The sequence below is a fragment of the Hippocampus bargibanti genome, linkage group LG07 (assembly GCF_051943395.1).
Source record: "Hippocampus bargibanti isolate YZ-2025 linkage group LG07, ASM5194339v1, whole genome shotgun sequence".
Lineage (NCBI taxonomy): Eukaryota > Metazoa > Chordata > Actinopteri > Syngnathiformes > Syngnathidae > Hippocampus > Hippocampus bargibanti.
In genome coordinates this window covers 14,434,832-14,453,563 of record NC_142740.1, presented here as the reverse complement: position 1 = coordinate 14,453,563, position 18,732 = coordinate 14,434,832, and the positions used below count along the sequence as shown (strand labels likewise).

The 18,732-nt window shown below is 41.5% G+C and overlaps 1 protein-coding gene across 3 annotated transcripts in view; it reads left to right on the top strand.

Moving 5' to 3' along the window:
* The window catches only part of tle5 (TLE family member 5, transcriptional modulator), a 42,173-nt gene extending 23,992 nt beyond the window's left edge, over positions 1 to 18,181 (top strand). Inside the window, exons 4-7 of one of the 3 annotated variants that reach the window (XM_089001132.1) lie at positions 2,727 to 2,771; positions 12,452 to 12,514; positions 13,030 to 13,104; positions 14,805 to 18,181. In XM_089001132.1, coding sequence (XP_088857258.1) covers positions 2,727 to 2,771; positions 12,452 to 12,514; positions 13,030 to 13,104; positions 14,805 to 15,029 — 408 coding nt within the window. In that variant the 3' untranslated portion in view covers positions 15,030 to 18,181. Of the gene's footprint in view, positions 1 to 2,726; positions 2,772 to 12,451; positions 12,515 to 13,029; positions 13,105 to 14,801 lie in introns of all 3 variants that reach the window. The other 2 variants (XM_089001131.1, XM_089001133.1) reach the window with 2 other exon arrangements.
* Positions 18,182 to 18,732: the final 551 nt, after the last annotated feature.

Genomic DNA, 18,732 nt, shown 5'->3' with positions numbered 1-18,732 from the left:
TTTTTTATGTTACATATGGAAGACATTCAGACATAGTAAACATGCTCATTTAGTGACTAGTGAATAACCTAATATATTTTCCAGTGTATAAGGCACGCCCAATTAATTGTGTATTTTTAAACTTGTTCCATATATAAGGTGCACCGGACGATAAAGCGTACCTTCAATGAATGAAAAAAAAAAAAAACATTCCAAATGTAATATATAAATACAGTAATGTCTCGTTATATCGATATCGTTTATATTGATAATACTGCTTATTACGACACTATTTTCATTTCCCATGCACATTTCTAGTCTTTTTATGTCTAATTAGTTCCGTTTAGTACGATTCATGGTTTTTACGATAATCCGGTTTCTACGGTGCTCTTTTTCATCTCCCGCCGGCCATTTTGCTATGTTTATATGATACACGCCATCGGTCGCGCCATTGGTCGACTTGGTCACGTGACTTGGTCACGTGACTTGGTCACGTGAGTTTGTTAAGTGACCAGCTCCCATGTAGCTGAGCCATTTTCATTTTCAGACGCTAGCTCGTGTGTAGCAGACGAGATTCAAGTGTTTGTGTTAAAAGGTAAAAAGCAGAAGAAGATTGATGACTTGATGTAAGCGTTGCAGTTTCCCTGTTGTGTTATGTACATGCCCACTGTACTGTATATGAATGCTGAAGCGTGATGATTTTGAAAATTACCATACATTCCATACTGTGTATGAAAGGACAACCGATGTCACTTTTTATTCAAATACAAAACACCAATAAAAACGACTTCACGCCAAGACGTCTTGCATTGCTTGTGAATCCAAACAATGGCTTCAGATTCGGATAATATGCTTTCTTGTTACACATCCAGTTATGAATATGATTCAAATACACTGTAGTTCTGAAGAGGAAAGCATACATGTTTGCAATCGATTAAAGAATTATATGTGCCATTTTGAGGCAACATTGGGGGAACGTCTCTCACCCCCCCCCCCCCCCAAAAAAAAAAAGAGACAAAATGGCGAGCTCATGGCCAGCTCCGTTTCTTATATGGCGCTTGGATGCCCTCTTTTGGCGGCTTTTGTTAATGCAGTTCGGCGCAGGACGGATATATCGACAGTGCGGTTATATCGACATTTTTTCTAACTCCAGAGAATATCGATATAACGATACTTTACTGTATATAAAAATTTTCCAAATACAAGGTGCACCACATTATAAGGTGCTACAGAAGAGGCTTGGGTTACGCACTACTTCTTCTACAGGGGGAATTTGAGTCTGTGGCCGCTGACAGTAGTTGCGAGACCTGTTGCGGCTCAATATCACTTCACATGTAAGGCACAACTGTGTAAGACGCATCTTTTGAAGAAAATGCGCCTTCTACACCGGATAATACAGTAGTTTTTCTGTCGCTTGGATTATTGGCTTAAATGTGTCAACGCTGACCTTAACTAAATGTGAAGTTTGCTTTCAGGCTAAACCATGATGTTTTGCTCCAAAACAAGCCAACAAAAGATTCAATGCATAAATGACAAAATTCCTTCCATAAACCTGAGCATCGTGTTTCGCTTCTCAGTCTATCCTGGGCCCTATTGTTTCGAAACATGATCACGTTGTCTATACAGTAGTTGTCAGACAGCAACAGTTGCTTGCTGACTGATGTTCGAATACTCCCCGCACCCTCGATGGTTCCCCCCAAACCCGCTGCAATTCAAGCAGTGAGGAAAAAGAACATGTTTTTGTATACGTTCGTTATATTGAGCGGAAATGTACAACATAATGCTTTAAAGCCTCTCCTTTCAATCCCTTTTTCGAGCAAGCCCGGCCTTGTATCTCACACATACAAACTCACTCACGCATTCACACACACATCCACACCCACAAAACCTTCCCTAATAGCATATCAGGTTGCGCCCCCCCCGCACCCTTCACTTCCCCGGTAGGCAGCACCTCCATTTCCCAGGCGCTGTAATTACTTTAGGGAGCTTCCACATGGGCCTTGTGTGCTACGCTGAAAAACACAGGCAAAATGTCGGTGTGTATATGTGTATTTGGTGTGTGTGCTTGTTTGTTTTCCAGTCACAGAGCCAGTCCCTCCCGCAGACTGAGTGAGTGATTAACTGGGTTTACGCCTAGAGGGTGGCCCTCTCATTAACACATCCACACTCTCAAAACAAAACACAAGTGCATTGTCTATTGCCGCTGCTATTCTTGCTCACATCCCGCTTGCTGTTTGTATGTGCTCATTTTACCAAATCGTGACTACAATGTCGCGCGCGTATTAAATGCGAACGCAGAGGGCCCATTTGGACTTTAGGTTCCAAAATGGACATGGCTGCGTCACGTCTTCAAGGAAAATGTTGCCATCGGTCTTTTAAAATATTACCCATCTCTCAGTCGATTTTTCTGGAGTTGGCGGCAGAAAGAGCAGCCCATTTGAATTCAAGCATTAACATTTTGAGCCGGAATTGTTTAATTCTTTACATTTTATTTGTTTTTTTTTGCACTGTACGAGACAGTGGAGTATTATTTTTTACTTGCGAAAAATTGTCCATGTTTTTTTAAGAAGCTGCACCCCTTTAATATTCTTTCCATTCATTTCGTTGATGAAAGACTGCTTGCGATAAGAACATTTTGAGTTACGGGCATGGACACGGAATGAATGCAACACTTGAGTTGAGGATACCAGTGTTGCGTTTGACGCTAAGCTAAAAGAACTACCCGTCTGTCTCTTCTTTCCATCTAGTATTACGAGATGTCCTACGGGCTCAACATTGAAATGCACAAACAGGTGAGTCATTGCTTCTACCAATATGATATTGTTAGTTAGGAGAGCATGTTGCTTTTGCATAATTATTTTTTAATGCAGGATTTGGACTTTGAACTAAAAAGGTTTGCATGAAAAATGGTCAAACATTCCTGTTTTCTTTTTACGGGTCTGACTCACCATTATTCAATATCAATGGTGACACACACTCAGTACTTAGCTAAGACGTGTAAAAAGAAGCCCGAATGCCGGTAATGCAAATTTCCCCATTGTGGGACAAATAAAGGTTTTCTGATTCTGATTCTGAAGCCGTTTTGCAATATTGACATAAATGATTGCAGTCTTGTGTTAAGATAAACACGGGATAGGAAATGTCACTTCGAATAGTTTTCAAAACAACATTTTTGTCAGTTTGCCATTTCAGGATAAAGTACGGAATGAGTGGTGTCGTGTTACATGTTTACTTACGAACATGCGGATGCGCGGGTTCAATTCCCTTCTAATGCTTTGATACCCAATCCCAGAGATAAAATGGGTTTTGTGTCAGGAAATGCATCTGGTGGAAAAAACGGTGCCATCTATGGATCCAAGTGTCTCACTGATGCCCTGAGTGGACAAGCGAAATGAAATTGTGCGCTTTTAGTCGCCAACTGTCTGCAGTCCAACTCGAAATCTTTTCCATGAATTTTGTTCATTTATTTTCTGAAAAAAAAATATGCTTTGAAAATGCCGTTAATGGATTTTTTAAAACTCATTCATATCACGTTTTGCGAGGTGGTGATGGCGGGTTCGGATCCCAAAAAGCAGGCAGGAGGGAGCAGGAGGTTGTTTGACAAATTGTATTAAAATAAAGTCAGCAGGAACAAAATGTAAAACATCAAAATGATCTGAATGGAAAAAATACAAAGTAGCAACAGAAAACCAAGTGTAAAAGTCCGCCAAGGTTAAACAAACACGTACACAATGCATGCTGCAACCAAGCAGCAAACAAACAATGAATCGGCACTGGATGATCGTGCCAGGTGTCCTTTTAAGTGTCATTGATTATAACGACCAGCACCTGAGAGGCTGCCGACAGGGCTGACGTCGCTACCCGCTGTTCGCCAATCTGATCGGGACGACCAGCACCTGTGCAGGTGCAGGCGCGGCCGACAGCGCGACGTGGGCCCCCGTTGGTCGCCAACCAGATCATGACACCACCTGGAAGGAGGTCTCGGCCGGACGTTTACGTGGACGTTGCGGCTCGTCGAGTGACGCAATTCAAACGCGACGAGGCTTGCGCTAACGTGGACGTAGCATGGTCAGGCACGGGGCGGAAATGAGACGGGTCCGATGTACCTGCGGGATCCGATAGTTGGCCGATTCATTCTGTCACGTTTTGCGAGGTGGTGATGGCGGGTTCGGATCCCAAAAAGCAGGCAGGAGGGAGCAGGAGGTTGTTTGACAAATTGTATTAAAATAAAGTCAGCAGGAACAAAATGTAAAACATCAAAATGATCTGAATGGAAAAAATACAAAGTAGCAACAGAAAACCAAGTGTAAAAGTCCGCCAAGGTTAAACAAACACGTACACAATGCATGCTGCAACCAAGCAGCAAACAAACAATGAATCGGCACTGGATGATCGTGCCAGGTGTCCTTTTAAGTGTCATTGATTATAACGACCAGCACCTGAGAGGCTGCCGACAGGGCTGACGTCGCTACCCGCTGTTCGCCAATCTGATCGGGACGACCAGCACCTGTGCAGGTGCAGGCGCGGCCGACAGCGCCCCCCGTTGGTCGCCAACCAGATCATGACAATTCACCGCCATTCCCGAATTTATTCGGGAATTGAAAATATGACATGGTGAGCCATTCCCGTATTTGTTCGCGTTTTAGTTTTACTTTTGCCAATAAAGCGTTGCCGGTCAGACCTCTGGCAATGTTATTCCCTCCCACCAGGTGGCAGCATTTGCCTTTTATACAGCCGCCCCCACTTGCACCTCATATTACTCCAGACCCATATAACTTTGGAATTAACTCTTTTTTCTGATGAGAGAAGAGAGTCTTGGTTCTCTTACACTGCATTGAATGTTTATGTAGCCCGAAAACACTGTGGCTCCTGGAATTTGAGTGAAAATGACAAAAACCCTGGCACTGGAGTGAACACATATTTTGCACATCATCTGGCAGTGGATGAGTTAATGATCAATTCCAATGTTTAAACATCATTTTCTGAAATTTGTCATTATACAGGTGTATGTACCAGAATTTGTCAAAAATGGACTTTGTAAGCACTTCTGATGACAATGCAAACCATTAAAGGCACACTCAATGACTTTTTACCAGACAGCAGCAAGTTTCACTAATTTTGAGACATTTTAAGGGATATTTGGCCAATCTTCATACACGAGAAAGGGAAAGAAAACCTTTGCTTATCAGATATGGGGAACCACGGTTTTAGGATGCTGAAGGACATCTCACCCCGTGCTGGCACATACATCAGCTGCTCTCGTTGAATCTAGGAGAGAGTTTTATGCTTCGCACCCTCAAAACACACACGCGCATACAATCTGTATGATGATTGACGGCACACACTGGCAGGCGTCTGAGGAGAAGCCGTGTCGGCTTTGACTAATGGACATTTGCGAAGTTCGGCACCCCCTGTGATTTAAACCACCACATGTATATGCACAGACCATGCATAGGACTGTCATGCATACGCATGCGCACACACACACACACACACACACACACACACACACACACACACACACACACACACACACACACACACACACACACACACACACACACACACACACGCACAGACGCACACACCCAATCCAATTGAAATCGAAATCACCAAATAGTGGAATGCAATTTTTGTATTGGGTGGGTCACTCGGGTTTATCCATCCATCCATCCATCCATCCATCCATCCATCCATCCATACAATCCATCCACAATACAATACAATACAATACAATACATCCTAATTTAATAATAATACTACATTTCATTTATAGCGCTTTCACGACAACTGTAGCTGTAACAAAGCACTTCACATAATAGTCATCATAAAGAAAAATAATAAACACAACAGGAACATAAAACATGGACAGTTGTGCAAACTTTCCCCATGTACTCTATGAAGTTTCAGTACAAGACAAACAATTACATGAAGTAGTTCTAAATGAAAGAGGAGAGTATGAAAGCCTCATTTTTACCAGTGGATCAGATACGTCATGGGGGAATGTGCACATCTGTTACAAGCTAAATTTTGAAAGCAAACACGAAGCTGTAGCATCCATTGACAAAAAGAGATTGTCTCACATCCTTCATTTCATTCCTTTCATCACTTTGATGCTGTGAAATGTAAATTTCCCCACTGCGAGATTAATAAAGGCAAATCCAATCCAATCTGCTGTCCCACATAAATCCGCTTCAATTCCAAGCCACGGTAGTTCTAAATATGCATTGGTGCTATGCATTGACACTCCTTTCTTCTCATCTCGGGCTCCTCATGCCATGCATCCATCCACCCAAAGACATCCATCCACCCAAAAACATCCATCCATCCATCCATCCACCCATCCTTACATCCATTTTATGATCCGCTTTATCCTGGGGGTTTCTGGAAGCTATCCCATCCTTCTGCGGGTAGTCGGCGTGTGATACCCTGAATTGGTTGCCAGCCAATCACAGGGCGCGCAAAGACGAACAACCATCCGGACTCACACCGAGGGAGAATTTAGAGCAGAGGTGTCAAACTCCAGTCCTCGAGGGCCGCCGTCCTACATGTTTTCCACGTCTCCCTGTTGCAACACACCTGATTCAAATGCACGCTATGTGGAAGTCTGACATTAAGCCTGTTCCCTTGAATCAGGTGCGTAGCAACAGGGAGACTTGGAAAACATGTAGGACGGCGGCCCTTGAGGACCGGAGTTTGACACCCCTAATTTAGAGTCTTTCATGAGACTGCCATGCATGATTTTGGAATGTGGGAAGGAACAAGACTACCCAGAGAAAACCCCCACAGGCCTGGGAAGAACATGCAAACGCTGCCCAGGAAGGCCATATCTGGAATGAAACGCAATACCTCCCCAACGTGAGGTGAATAAACTGGCTTTTGTAATAATTTGTGGTTACTTACTGTTCATTTGGTCGTCACCCTCACATGTAACACCAACACATTCATATACAACTATAGATAGTGTTTAAAGCTATACAGGTCCATTTCTTGGTTGCGTTGGTTCAAAGATAAATAGGAAGAGGATATTGAAGAAGTAATCTCATGTTAAATCTCTCTCTTTTGTCTGGTTGGGAAGACACCTTCGGCGAAGGGTGTGCCACAGCATACATGTGCTCACTTGTTCATGCGGTGTCTTTTGTTCTCTTCTGGGGGATTCTATGTTGTGTGTGCGCTCGCTTGAGCATATTGGCGATATTAGTGTGTCAGCCTGAGTGTGATTTCTTTGTGTGAGTGGATACAGAGAGGCGCTAGTTCCATTAGAGAGTTGAAATGGAAGGGGATGTGCGCAAACGAGCACGGAGGAGCATTGCTGTCGAGGCCCATTGTGCGTTGACACCCCACCCGGCCCACCTATGCTTGCCCACCCCTTCGCCACCTCTGACTCTATTTCCCGCCTCGCGTTCGTTCCCTCCTTCACGCACTCCATGCTCATCGTCTCCTCCATTTAAAAAGGCTTCTTTTTCTCCTCTGCGGCTGTAAACTCTCATCCTGCTTTCACACCTCTTTGCGTTTTTTTCCCCGGTGTCACAAGGTTCAAAGGTTGAGCTGGCGGTGCGTTTGCTTTTCGATTTTCTTTCTTTAAGATAAGTAATCTGATTCATGCCATGAAATGAAATGGATAAAAAAACATGCATTGGGACCTTTGATGGCCAACACAATCCATTAGATTTTCGAAAACAACCACTTTTATCTTACTGAAAAATGGAAGTGGAAATATACAGCACCACTTATTACAGGAGTTTATATTCTTTAGGCCATTAGCTCATTGCAGCATTTCCAGTTTTTACTTACTTTCACAGTATAAGTACAAAAAATGACCAATATGCTTGCTAATTGTTTTGCCTTTTTTGTGACGCCAACAAGCTATCCGCAGGCATCAAGTTGTATCAAATTGCGTATAGGCCTGTTCTAAAAATAGCTCGCAAATAATTGGAAATTGTGACTTTTGATGCATGTTTCTGAAGAAAGTATTTGGAAATGTAAATGCTGACAAAGTGCATTAGAAATAAAATGTTGTTGATTGGTATTTACTGCGCTCATAATTATTGTGGGAAATAATTCACATGGTCAGTGTCTTAAATTTAAGTAATCTATGAAATCTTCAGGAAGAGATGGTGCATGAATGGGCTTGAAATATTTTGTACTTTTAAAAGTAATTTGAGCAAATGTGTTATTTTAGAAGTTTGTATCCAACCTTTATTCAACATTTGTGCATTCTTCAGTTCTAAAATGTAGCTCTTAGTTTGAAAAAGGTTGGTGACCCTGGTGTTGGTTCTCAATCCATTCGGTAATGGTAAATGGATTCCTCTTGTTTGTTGATTTTTTTTTGTGTTGTTTTGGAGGAAAAAAGGCAAAAGTGCATGTAACAATGATGCTTTCAAGTAACAAATTGTTCATTGAGCCAGATTAAATACTGGAACAGGCCGCGGGCCATGCTTCAACCGCCACCATCTATATCAGGGGTCGGAAACCTATGGCTCGCGAGCCATATATGGCTCTTTTGATGATTGCATATGGCTCGCCGATAAAACTAAATACATGTTGTCGTGTTTTTTTCACCGTTCATTTCCCGTTGGGGCTACAGTTGGCGGAAAGCGCAATTTTGATTGGATGACACTGACGTAGAATGGCCGAAAGCGGCATTTTGATTGGATGATAGTGGCCGTCATGTTAAAACCGGTAAACGCCCCTTTAAATGAGCCCAACTAGTGCACTTCAGCGTGAATGCACCGGAGCATTAGAGGAGAGAAAATGTTCTGATTTTAATTTGCAATGAAACAATACCATCGATGAAACAGTCGAATGTCAGTGACATTTAACAAGCCCCATGTTAACGTTAGCATCAACATACTTCTGCGAGAAGTAGATTGCAGATAGCAAGGGTGGAAGCTTATTAGCCGTGTGCAGGCTAGCTAGCAGTAACTTCGCCTCTGGACGGGCAAATTGAATTTCATTCCGATCGTTTGCCTGGATTTTTACCAATCACGAGGAACGGAAAACCATTCATGTCAACGGTGAGTACTATCACAAAGTTATTTTAAATAATACATTCTGATATTTTGTTGAAAAGTGGCCGCGCGTGCGTGCGTGCGTGTGTGTTTGTGTGCGCGCGTGCGTGTGGCTCTCACTGAAAAACATTTCTAAATATTTTACTTTTATGGCTCTCTTAGTCAAAAAGGTTCCCGACCCCTGATCTATATTTTCTAAGTTCCACTTTAGAAATTGAACAACTGAAGTTAATTCAGTTTTCCGCCATAGTCGTATTTATTGAGCTGCACCAAACCGTCAATCATTGCAAGTACGTGTTGCAGTTCGCGTGATTCTACTTGAAGATGGACTCACTCCGCTTTGATCCCGCATGTGAACAGCTGCCTTTTTATAGTTAGGCCTTCTTTAAATTGACATAAGAAACAGCAGCAAAAGAGTCGAAGTGGAATTAACGATCGTCGAAGCGTCATGTCCACCCAGCCTACAATGTTCACTTTTCTTCTTCTCGATGCGTACCATATGCCCGCTGTCGCACAACACTTCGACGTCAAAACAACACTTGAAAAAGTCTGCCAGAGAACAACGAATAGAGAAAGGGAGGAAGATGACAGGGAGTGAAGAAAGGGAGCGAAGAAAAAAGGAGCGGGAAAAAGGGAATATTTGTTAGTGTGCGACCAATCCCAGGAAGACGTTTTTCAAGTCGTGTGTGTGTGTGTGTGTGTGTGTGCGCGCGTGTGTGTGTGTGAATCCCTCACAAACCACGTGCCCACCAAGTAGCAAATACGTGTATATGTGTGCGCACGTGTGTGTGAACCGAATAGAAAGCCTGATTGGAGCGGGGGGACGATCGTGCTCTGCATAGCTGATGAGCGCTACTCTCGCCTCATCTCACCGACGATTATGCTCTAACACTATTAGCACTCATTTGCATATCTCGCTCGGATTGGGTGATTAGCAGCCAAATGTGATAATAGACCCATGTGCGAGGACGATAACGGGGATTGTGTACAATTAGTGTGCGTGTTTGTGTGTGTGTGTGTGTGTATGTGTGTAAAAGGGGAGGGTTTGAGAAGGTCATACCTGCTGTTGCTCATACTAAATGAGCCTGTGCTTGGAATCACAAACTGGCTGTTTTGGTGTGTTGAAGGTTTAAAGGTTAAAGCCTGGTCTATCTTCAGTTTTTCCCCCTTCATCCTTTTCATCAGAGCCCATGAAAACACCATCAAAGACATTATGAGCTGCGTCCGTGTGATTATTTCTGCCTGAAAATGTGTTAAAAGCAATGCGGTTCTAGGCCAATAGCACATTGCTTTTGTGGTTAGCCTCTCTGACTCGCAGTTCTGAGGGTGTGGTTCAAATCGCAGTTGGCATCCTGTGATTGGAAAGAATTTCAGTTAAAAACATGAAAGCTATGACTTTTTATCTTGACTGAATATGACTACGGGCGGCGCAGTGGTCAACCTCGAAGTGGAGTTTGTATAGGTCTCCTCGTGAGTTTTCTCTGGGTATTCCGGTTTCCTCCCACATTCCAAAAACATCCGTGGCGAGCTGATTGAACACTCAAAAATTGACTTCTCGATGTGCGTATGACCATGCATGGTTGTTGGTCTCTGTGTGCCTTGCGATTGGCTGGCAAACAGTTCAGGGTGTCCACCTACTGCCCGAAGTTGGCCGGGATAGGCTCCTGCACACCCCGTGACATTATGTGAGGATAAGCTGATCAGAAAATGGATGGATGGATGGTTGGGTGGATGGATGGATGGATGGATGGATGGATGGATGGATCTGGAATTTTACATTAGAAAGAATGGGGTTTTCACTCATTTCTAGCCATTCACAAATTTATTCGGGAATTGAAAAGCATGACGGGGAGCGCTATTCCCAAATTTGTTCGGGTTTTGTTTTTCCTTGTTTGGGTGCCTCTGGCAATGTTTTTTTTTCTTTTCCACCAGGGGGGAGCATTTCTTATTTTCCATGTTAGTGCTTTGTTCCAGCTTCAGCTCTTGTTAAAGCCCTATATAAACCAATATGTACCTATTGCATGGTATTTTGGACAGCCACCCTCATTTCAAGCTCATATAACTCCAGACCCATATAATTGAGGAATTAACTCTTTTTCTGATGAAAGAAGAGACTCTCTTGTTTCAAACGATGTATTGAATGTTTGTGTAGTTCTAAAACTTAATATTCTTGGAATTTTGAGTGACAATGACCAATAATAATAATAATAATAATAATAATAATAATAATAATAATAATAATAATAATAATAATAATACATTTCATTTTAAGAGCCTTTCAAAGCTCTCATGGACACTTTACATTCACAGACAAGCATATGTAATATAATAAATAAAATGCAATCACAAATAGAATACAATAAATAAAATATAGTTATAAATAGAAACAAGAGAAAGAACTACACAGAAAATACGATTTTAAATAGGTGGGTTTTGAGATGGGATTTGAAGGTGGGGAGGATCGATGTTACGAATGTTGGAAGGAAGTGAGTTCCAGAGTTCAGGGGCAGAGTAGCTGAAAGCTCTGTCCCCCATCGTGCTGATACAGGAAGGGGGGGCATACAGAGGTGGAGGGACAAAGAGGAGCTGAAGGAACGAGAGGGAATAGAAATTTGAAGAAGGTCAGATAGGTAAGGGGGGGCAAGGTTATGGATGGCTTTTGGATGGCTTTAAAAAGTTATTCATATGCGAGTGGAAAGATAGTGTGCTGTCAAGAATGACACCGAGACTTTTGACCTGATGGGCGGGAGAAACGGTCGAATTGTCAATCGTGAGAGAGAAACTGTTAGCTTTGCTCAAGGTGGATTTGGTACAAACGAGGAGAATTTCAGTTTTTTCACTGTTAAGTCATGGGTAAACTGCCACTGGAGTGGACACATTTTTGCACATCGTCTGGCTATGAATGAGTTACCTTGAATATTTTTGACTTAATAAAAATACTTTTATCATGAAAAACTAAAATGAACAAAGAGAGGTAAATCAATGCCGCAATCATGAAGCTTCAATGTCAGTGTTGTTTTTTTTTACTGCAAGTTCTGACACAAGTGACCCGAACGCACAATCATGACTCCACCGCAGATCTAATTTACTTTTTTTCCCCACAGACAGTCGGTCAAAATGAGTCGGGAACAGGAACAAAGACAGGAAGCTTGAAACTGCAACTGGCGACAACGTGATCATGATTAAAATGTTTTAGTGAAACAACATGTGGCTCATTGCTTCAGGTTATTTGTGCTCTCTTTGTTCCATGTTGCCTGCAAATAATTACCATCACCTGACGGCTCCTGTATTCGGAATTCACTTTGACAGCAGATGTCGCGTTAGTCATCAGAGCTGGACAGACAGCGAAGCATTTGCGCCGGAGAACGTTTTTTCATCCTTATTGGAAAGTCACATTGTGGTGTAGTATAATATAGGAACATTTTTTTTTAACCACGCCTCCGCTCCTTTTTACTTCGCAGGCTGAGATTGTGAAGAGATTAAACGGGATCTGCGCACAAGTACTCCCATACCTGTCTCAGGAGGTAAACACACACACACACGCACACACACACTGATGACCCTCAGGCCAAGACCCTTAACATCCGGGAGTGAGATCACTCTCATTCCCTCCTCGTTACTTCTACACCGCACTGACTCCCTTGCCTCACCATATCAACCCCCGCCCCCAATCATACATTTGTGTGTGTGTGTGTGTGTGTGTGTGTATGTGTGTGTAATAAATAGTTGTGCATTTCAGATAAACTGGTCTCTTATCTAGCTCACAATCATGGGGTTGACCGTCACCCATTACTTCACACCATCCATTCACTGATATCACACCAGGCTTTTACCTTGTGCGTGTGTGTGTGTGCTTGCGTGCGAGTGTGTGTGTGTGTGTGTGCGTGCATGCGTGAGTGTGTGTGCGTGTGTTTTGTGTGTGTGTGTGTGTGTGTGTTTGGTAGATTGATATTGATCCAACCCGTCCTTCCCCCTCTTTTCTTTCATTGTGTTTCTCCCTTTTGGTGCCCCCCCCCCCCCCCCCCCCCCCGGCGTGCAGCACCAGCAGCAAGTCTTGGCAGCCATCGAGAGGGCCAAGCAGGTTACCCCCCCAGAGATGAACTCCATCATAAGGGTAGGATCATCCTCCACACCCTGTGGGCTTGGGGAACGCTTGATAATTTCTGCGATTGTGCACGGCATTGTCATTTTTCTTGTTATTTCATTTTTTGTTTTGTTTTGTTTTTTCAGGGTGGTGGGTGGTTGCGTGGGTCATAGTTTGTGCAGGCTTCTCTTAAGATTTTTTTAATATTTTTTGGAACATATATAGACATCATTCTCTTAATTATTGTCTTGTAATACAATTTTTACCTCATTGTTTTAAGTTTACAGCTTTTTGACAATGCTGCATTCTAATTGGGTGTTCCACTAGGACCCCTAGGACAAAAAAAAGAAAGAACCCAACGCATTTGAAAAAACTATTTGTGTTTAACCAAATGTAAAAAAATACATCTCGATTTAATATCATTCAGGAACATTCTGGCTTTTTCCCTCAAGAATCTAAACTTATTTTTTATAATAAAGTACCAAAATGTATTTATTTTCATTATATATGTTTTTATTTTTTCCCCTTCTACTCATGTCATACCATGCATTTGATGGACAGATTTTTAATAATTGGTTTTCTTTGAAAAAGAATTACTTTTCCTACATCCACATTGAAGTACAGTGATACCTTGGCTTACGAATTGGTTCCCAGAAGGTGTGTGTAAGGTGAAAAGTGTGTATTCCAAACATTAATTACCCATAGGAAACCATCAAAATGAGAAAAATCAGTTCCCAGGTCCCCATTAAACATAATTTTCTCCTAAATAAGCCTTGAAACTACACAAAATATACCTTATTTTATGCATGATAAGTGTGCTATGTTATCGTAATGAAAGAAATAAACTGTACTGTAAAATAAAGTCGTTTTATTTACCTTTGTGATGGTCTTTGATAGCTTTATGGAATGGAGTGGGAGGAGGTGGGAGGGAGAGTCACATTCCATAAGGACTGTCTTTAATAGGCTTATGCCCAGGTACGGACGTTCGTAAGGTGAAAAGTTCGTTAGCTAAAGCGTTCGTAAGCCGAGGTATCACTAGCTGTATTCCATCCTCGTCGGGATGTTATTATACGTTTTTCTTTAATCTTGGGTGCATAGATTTTTTTTCATGAAGAGATGGCATTTTTTTCATGAAAAGAAATTATGACTTTATTCATTTTATTTTTTTCTTCCGTTAAAATTTTTTAACCCACAACTTTAGCAGTCTATTTTTAGCATTATGTATTTTTCTTCTTAGAAATATTCAAATTTTGTTCCAAATATTCAGACTTGATTTTCCTGAACAAATAGAATATGAATTGGTCATGGTGACACCACTCACTCACAATGTTGGTGGATCAAGTTTTGTTAAATCATAAAAACCTGATATTGATCAGGGCTGTGTGTTTTGGGAAAAAAAGACGACATGAAACCAAAACAGGTGTAGATTTTTTTATTCTGTTATGAGCTGATAATTGGTTTCACAGAAGAAGAAAAAAACTGTCAGTAGATTTGGGAAAAGCGAACCGTGAATGGGAAATTAGAACATTTGATTTTTGTCTAGAAAAGGGGAAGAAAAAAAAAATCAATTTTATTGAGAGTCCTTATTGGCCAGCCCCATTGGAGAGAGCCTTCTTTGTGTTCTATTATGCATGTTCCATTAGCGCCTTGGCATCAGGGAGAAACGGCGCTAGATTCTCTTGATGCGCATATCGAGTCTAAGTGGCGTGCGCTTGTGTTCCGTGTAGCAGCAGCTCCAGGCCCATCAGCTGTCTCAGCTCCAGGGCTTGGCGCTGCCCATGACCCCCCTGCCGCTGGGTCTGAGCCAGCCCAGCCTGCCCGCCGTCACCACCTCCTCCGGCCTCTTCTCCCTCTCTTCCCTGCTGGCCTCCCAGGCACAGCTGGCAAAGGAGGAGAAGGCCTCTCGCGACGCCGCCGACAGCCACCGCGAGGAGGACGGCGACAAGTCTGACTAAGCGCTGCATCTCCTCGCCCCGGCTTCTTTCCATTTCTCTATTTCTGTCTCGCTCTCTTTGAGGTTTCAACGCGGAGACACCCTCCGACTTTCGCTCTTCTCCACGGAGACAAAATGGCTGGCCGAGTTTCTCAGCAGACTTTGAATTTATTCATATTTTCATGACTCTTTTTTTTATTGAATGGTGATAAAAATCTTGCTTCATGCTCTTTATTCCTCCCTCCTTTTTCCCCGACTTTCCTCCTTTTTTTTCTATCCACATTTATCACGATGTGCGCTGTGTCCAAGACAGCCTGGAATTTCGCTTGAAAGGAAAGTAAATAAACAGGCAGTCATGATAATGGGTTAATCAATCCATCTATTGATTCATCATGTCTTTGAATGAAGCACACTTTTCCCCCACATTTTTTTCCTTCCCCAATTGCAACCTGTGCATTTTTAAACATTTCCCTCTTCCACTTTGCGATGTCAATTGTTCCTCTTTTCATGCAGAACAAACAGCTTGTCGGAAAAGCCGCTCTCCATTATAACCAATACATCTCATTCAGATCATATGATGTAACTTCACCGAGTACTTGAGGTTGGGAATATCAATTTTGCCCAGGTTTCTTGAACGCAGCACATAAGGTAATGCACGAGTTGTTTGTCTGGCCTATAAAACACACCTAAAGGACAACCGACGTCTCCGGGCAAGTTGTGTCCATAATTTTTAAAATGGCTTCAAATGACTTCTACTGAGCGTATTTTACAAAGATTCCACCGCATATAGCTATATTTTATGTTTTAAGACTCGCGCTGAATATTCAGGAAGTCTTGTTTTTAAGTTGGTGACGAGTCCGTACGTGACGTCACTAAAGGACCGCCCCTGACCGTAAAAAGATGCATTGTTGCGGTCCTTCCATCACGTCAATGTATTTTGCTGTACTTGTTTGGTCTGGGGACCTTGTGTTGCACCCAAAAGCCGCCCGAAGGCCAGAAAAGGGCGTCCAAGCGCCATATTGGGAATTTATCAGCCTGTGGAAACAGAGGTGGCCACAGGAGGTCGCCATTTTGTACCTCTTTTTTTGGGTGAGAGATTTCCCCCCAATGTTGCCTCAAAATGGCACAAATAAATTATTTAATCGATTGCAAACATGTATGCTTTCCTCTTCAGAACTATTTGAATCATATTCATATCTGTGTAAAGCCATTGTTTTGATTCTCCAGCAATGCAAGACGTCTTGGCGTGACGTCACGAACTGGGGGTGGGACTTTCTGAAAATGCCCAATTCGCAGCTCATTTTTTTGCAGATGTTGGACACTTTAAGTCATTTTTATTGGTGTTTTGCATTTGAATAAAAAAACCATACTGCGTGTTTTGGGTATTTTAGATGCTATAAAACATTTTTCTGATGTCAGTTAAAAAACAAAAAAGTGACGTCGGTTGTCCTTTAAAAATCCTCTCTACTTTCCCCCCCTCATAGGAAGGATAGCATCCATCAGAATATTTGAACTCCTTTGTAACTCAAAACAGCAGCACCTACACAAGCATGTAATCAGCCCCAGAGACTTGTATAAATATCTCATTCCATTGTTGTCCAACCAGATGGTGTGTTTGTTTGGAGTTTTGCTAACCAAAACAGTAGCACCTACAAAAGAACAACCACCCCCAATTTGAAATCATGACTTTCTGACAACTGTGCAAAACTGTTTTTGTCTCAAAAAAAATTGACAGGTCTTTTTTTACCCCTCTCAATACAATAATTTATCCTCAAAAGAATATCCAACCGAAAAAAAAATGACAAAAATCTACAACCATTCTCAATGGATTGTTCCCCCCAAAATATCTGATCTTTAATCTTAAATATTTTTGTTAATTATCATGTAAGTCTCCTTTTGACTTGATCCAACAAATCCGATTTACTGCGCATATTTTCTTTTTTTTTTCTTTTAATTGACTTTCCATCTGAGAAAAAAAGTTGACTTTTGGTAGGAGCGGCCGCCACCCAAATGTGAATTTATCTGTGTTCCATTTATTAATTGCCTTGAACAAAAGTGGCTTTTAACCCCTCTTGATTTTTCAAATCCCTAAAAATATTTGCTCTTAATCCTTTCATGCAGCCGGTACCGCGATAACATAATTATAAGCTATCCACTGTAGTAACTGCTTTACCTGAAAGGGTTAAAATAAACACTTTATCAAAACTTTCTATTAAAAAATAACACCTTTTATTAAATATGACTTCATTTACCTCTTTTCTACTGTTATTCTGAAAACATCAGAATCAGTTCAGTCATATCAGTTTGTTCTTTTTATTATAGGGCTAAGGCCATATGCTTGAAAATTGTCTTATATTTCATGCAAGTCGATATGGAATGGAAGAAAAAAAAACGGTCAATTTAAAGGTGAAAAATAACTTGGAGAATTCTGTGTTTAATCAGGCTTGGCGAATCACAATATAGGTGTTTTATCTTAATCTCTCAATAGTTCATGATTTTTAATTATTTTTTTTTACATATCCAGAAAAAGAAAAACGAATAAATAAGAAAACACAACTATTATAAGAAAAACACCAATCCAAATATCTGGTCGTAAGATCTGGTTTTGTATTCCAAATTTCCTTATAGGATGCTTCTAATTCTGACCCAACCTCATAGTGGATCCTCTGCTTACAACCTGCAGAACACTAAGGTTGGGATAATCGCTTTTGTAATCGCTATTATGTTGTGTGTAAATTCTGATGATATTGATAAGGCCTCGATTGTGATATATATTGATTTTGAATTATTGCCCAGGCCTATTTTCGGTGTGTCCTGAATACCCCAGGGTGGCCAATAAAAATGCCTCATTAAATCACTGTGTTTTTTGTGTGTGTTAGCAAGCGAGGAGTGCGGGAGTGAAAGTGTGTGGGGGATTGTATGGATTTGCATTACCCTTGTGTTAGCATGTGTCTATATGGGTCCAACTACTTTGTATATATCTTATCGGAATAATCCAGTTCTCTGCTTGTGAATGCAGGGCGCCATTCTCCTGTCTCTCATTCATGATGCGCTTATTGTAATGAAGCCACATACACACACGCGCACACACACACACGCGCACACACACACACACACACACACACACACACACACACACACACACACACACACACACACACACACACATGAAACCAGATGTGTCACTGCATGATATGCGGGGAAGCAATTTTTTTGGGGGGGAGGGAGCTTTTTGTGATCCGTGCACTCGTTTTTCTTGTGTTAAATTTGTAGTACAGTAGATTCAATATATTTTAGCGGCATTGCAGCCTGCTGTACAAAAAAAATCAACTCTTGTCACGAAAAAAAATATATAAAATGCATTTTCAAAAAAAATAAAAAAAAAATAGAAAAAACCTGTAACCCACAAATGACGATCATATATAATGATAATAAACGTCATATTTTTCATATATTGAGTGTGGCTCACCTGGTAGGGAAAACCGATGTATTAGTTAACATATAGGTGATACCTCCGCGTATACTTGGACATGCATAGAAAGCTTTATGTGTACATACAGTATATTCTGGATGGTTGTTGTTGTTTGGGGTGGGTGACCTTTGACCCCTTTTCCTTTCCTTCATCACATCCTGTGACTTCCTAGCTCATAGTGTGAAGCATTGTAAGCTTTGTAAGGACTTTTTTCTTTTTTTTGTTTTTTAACACTATCATGTAAAACCTGAAA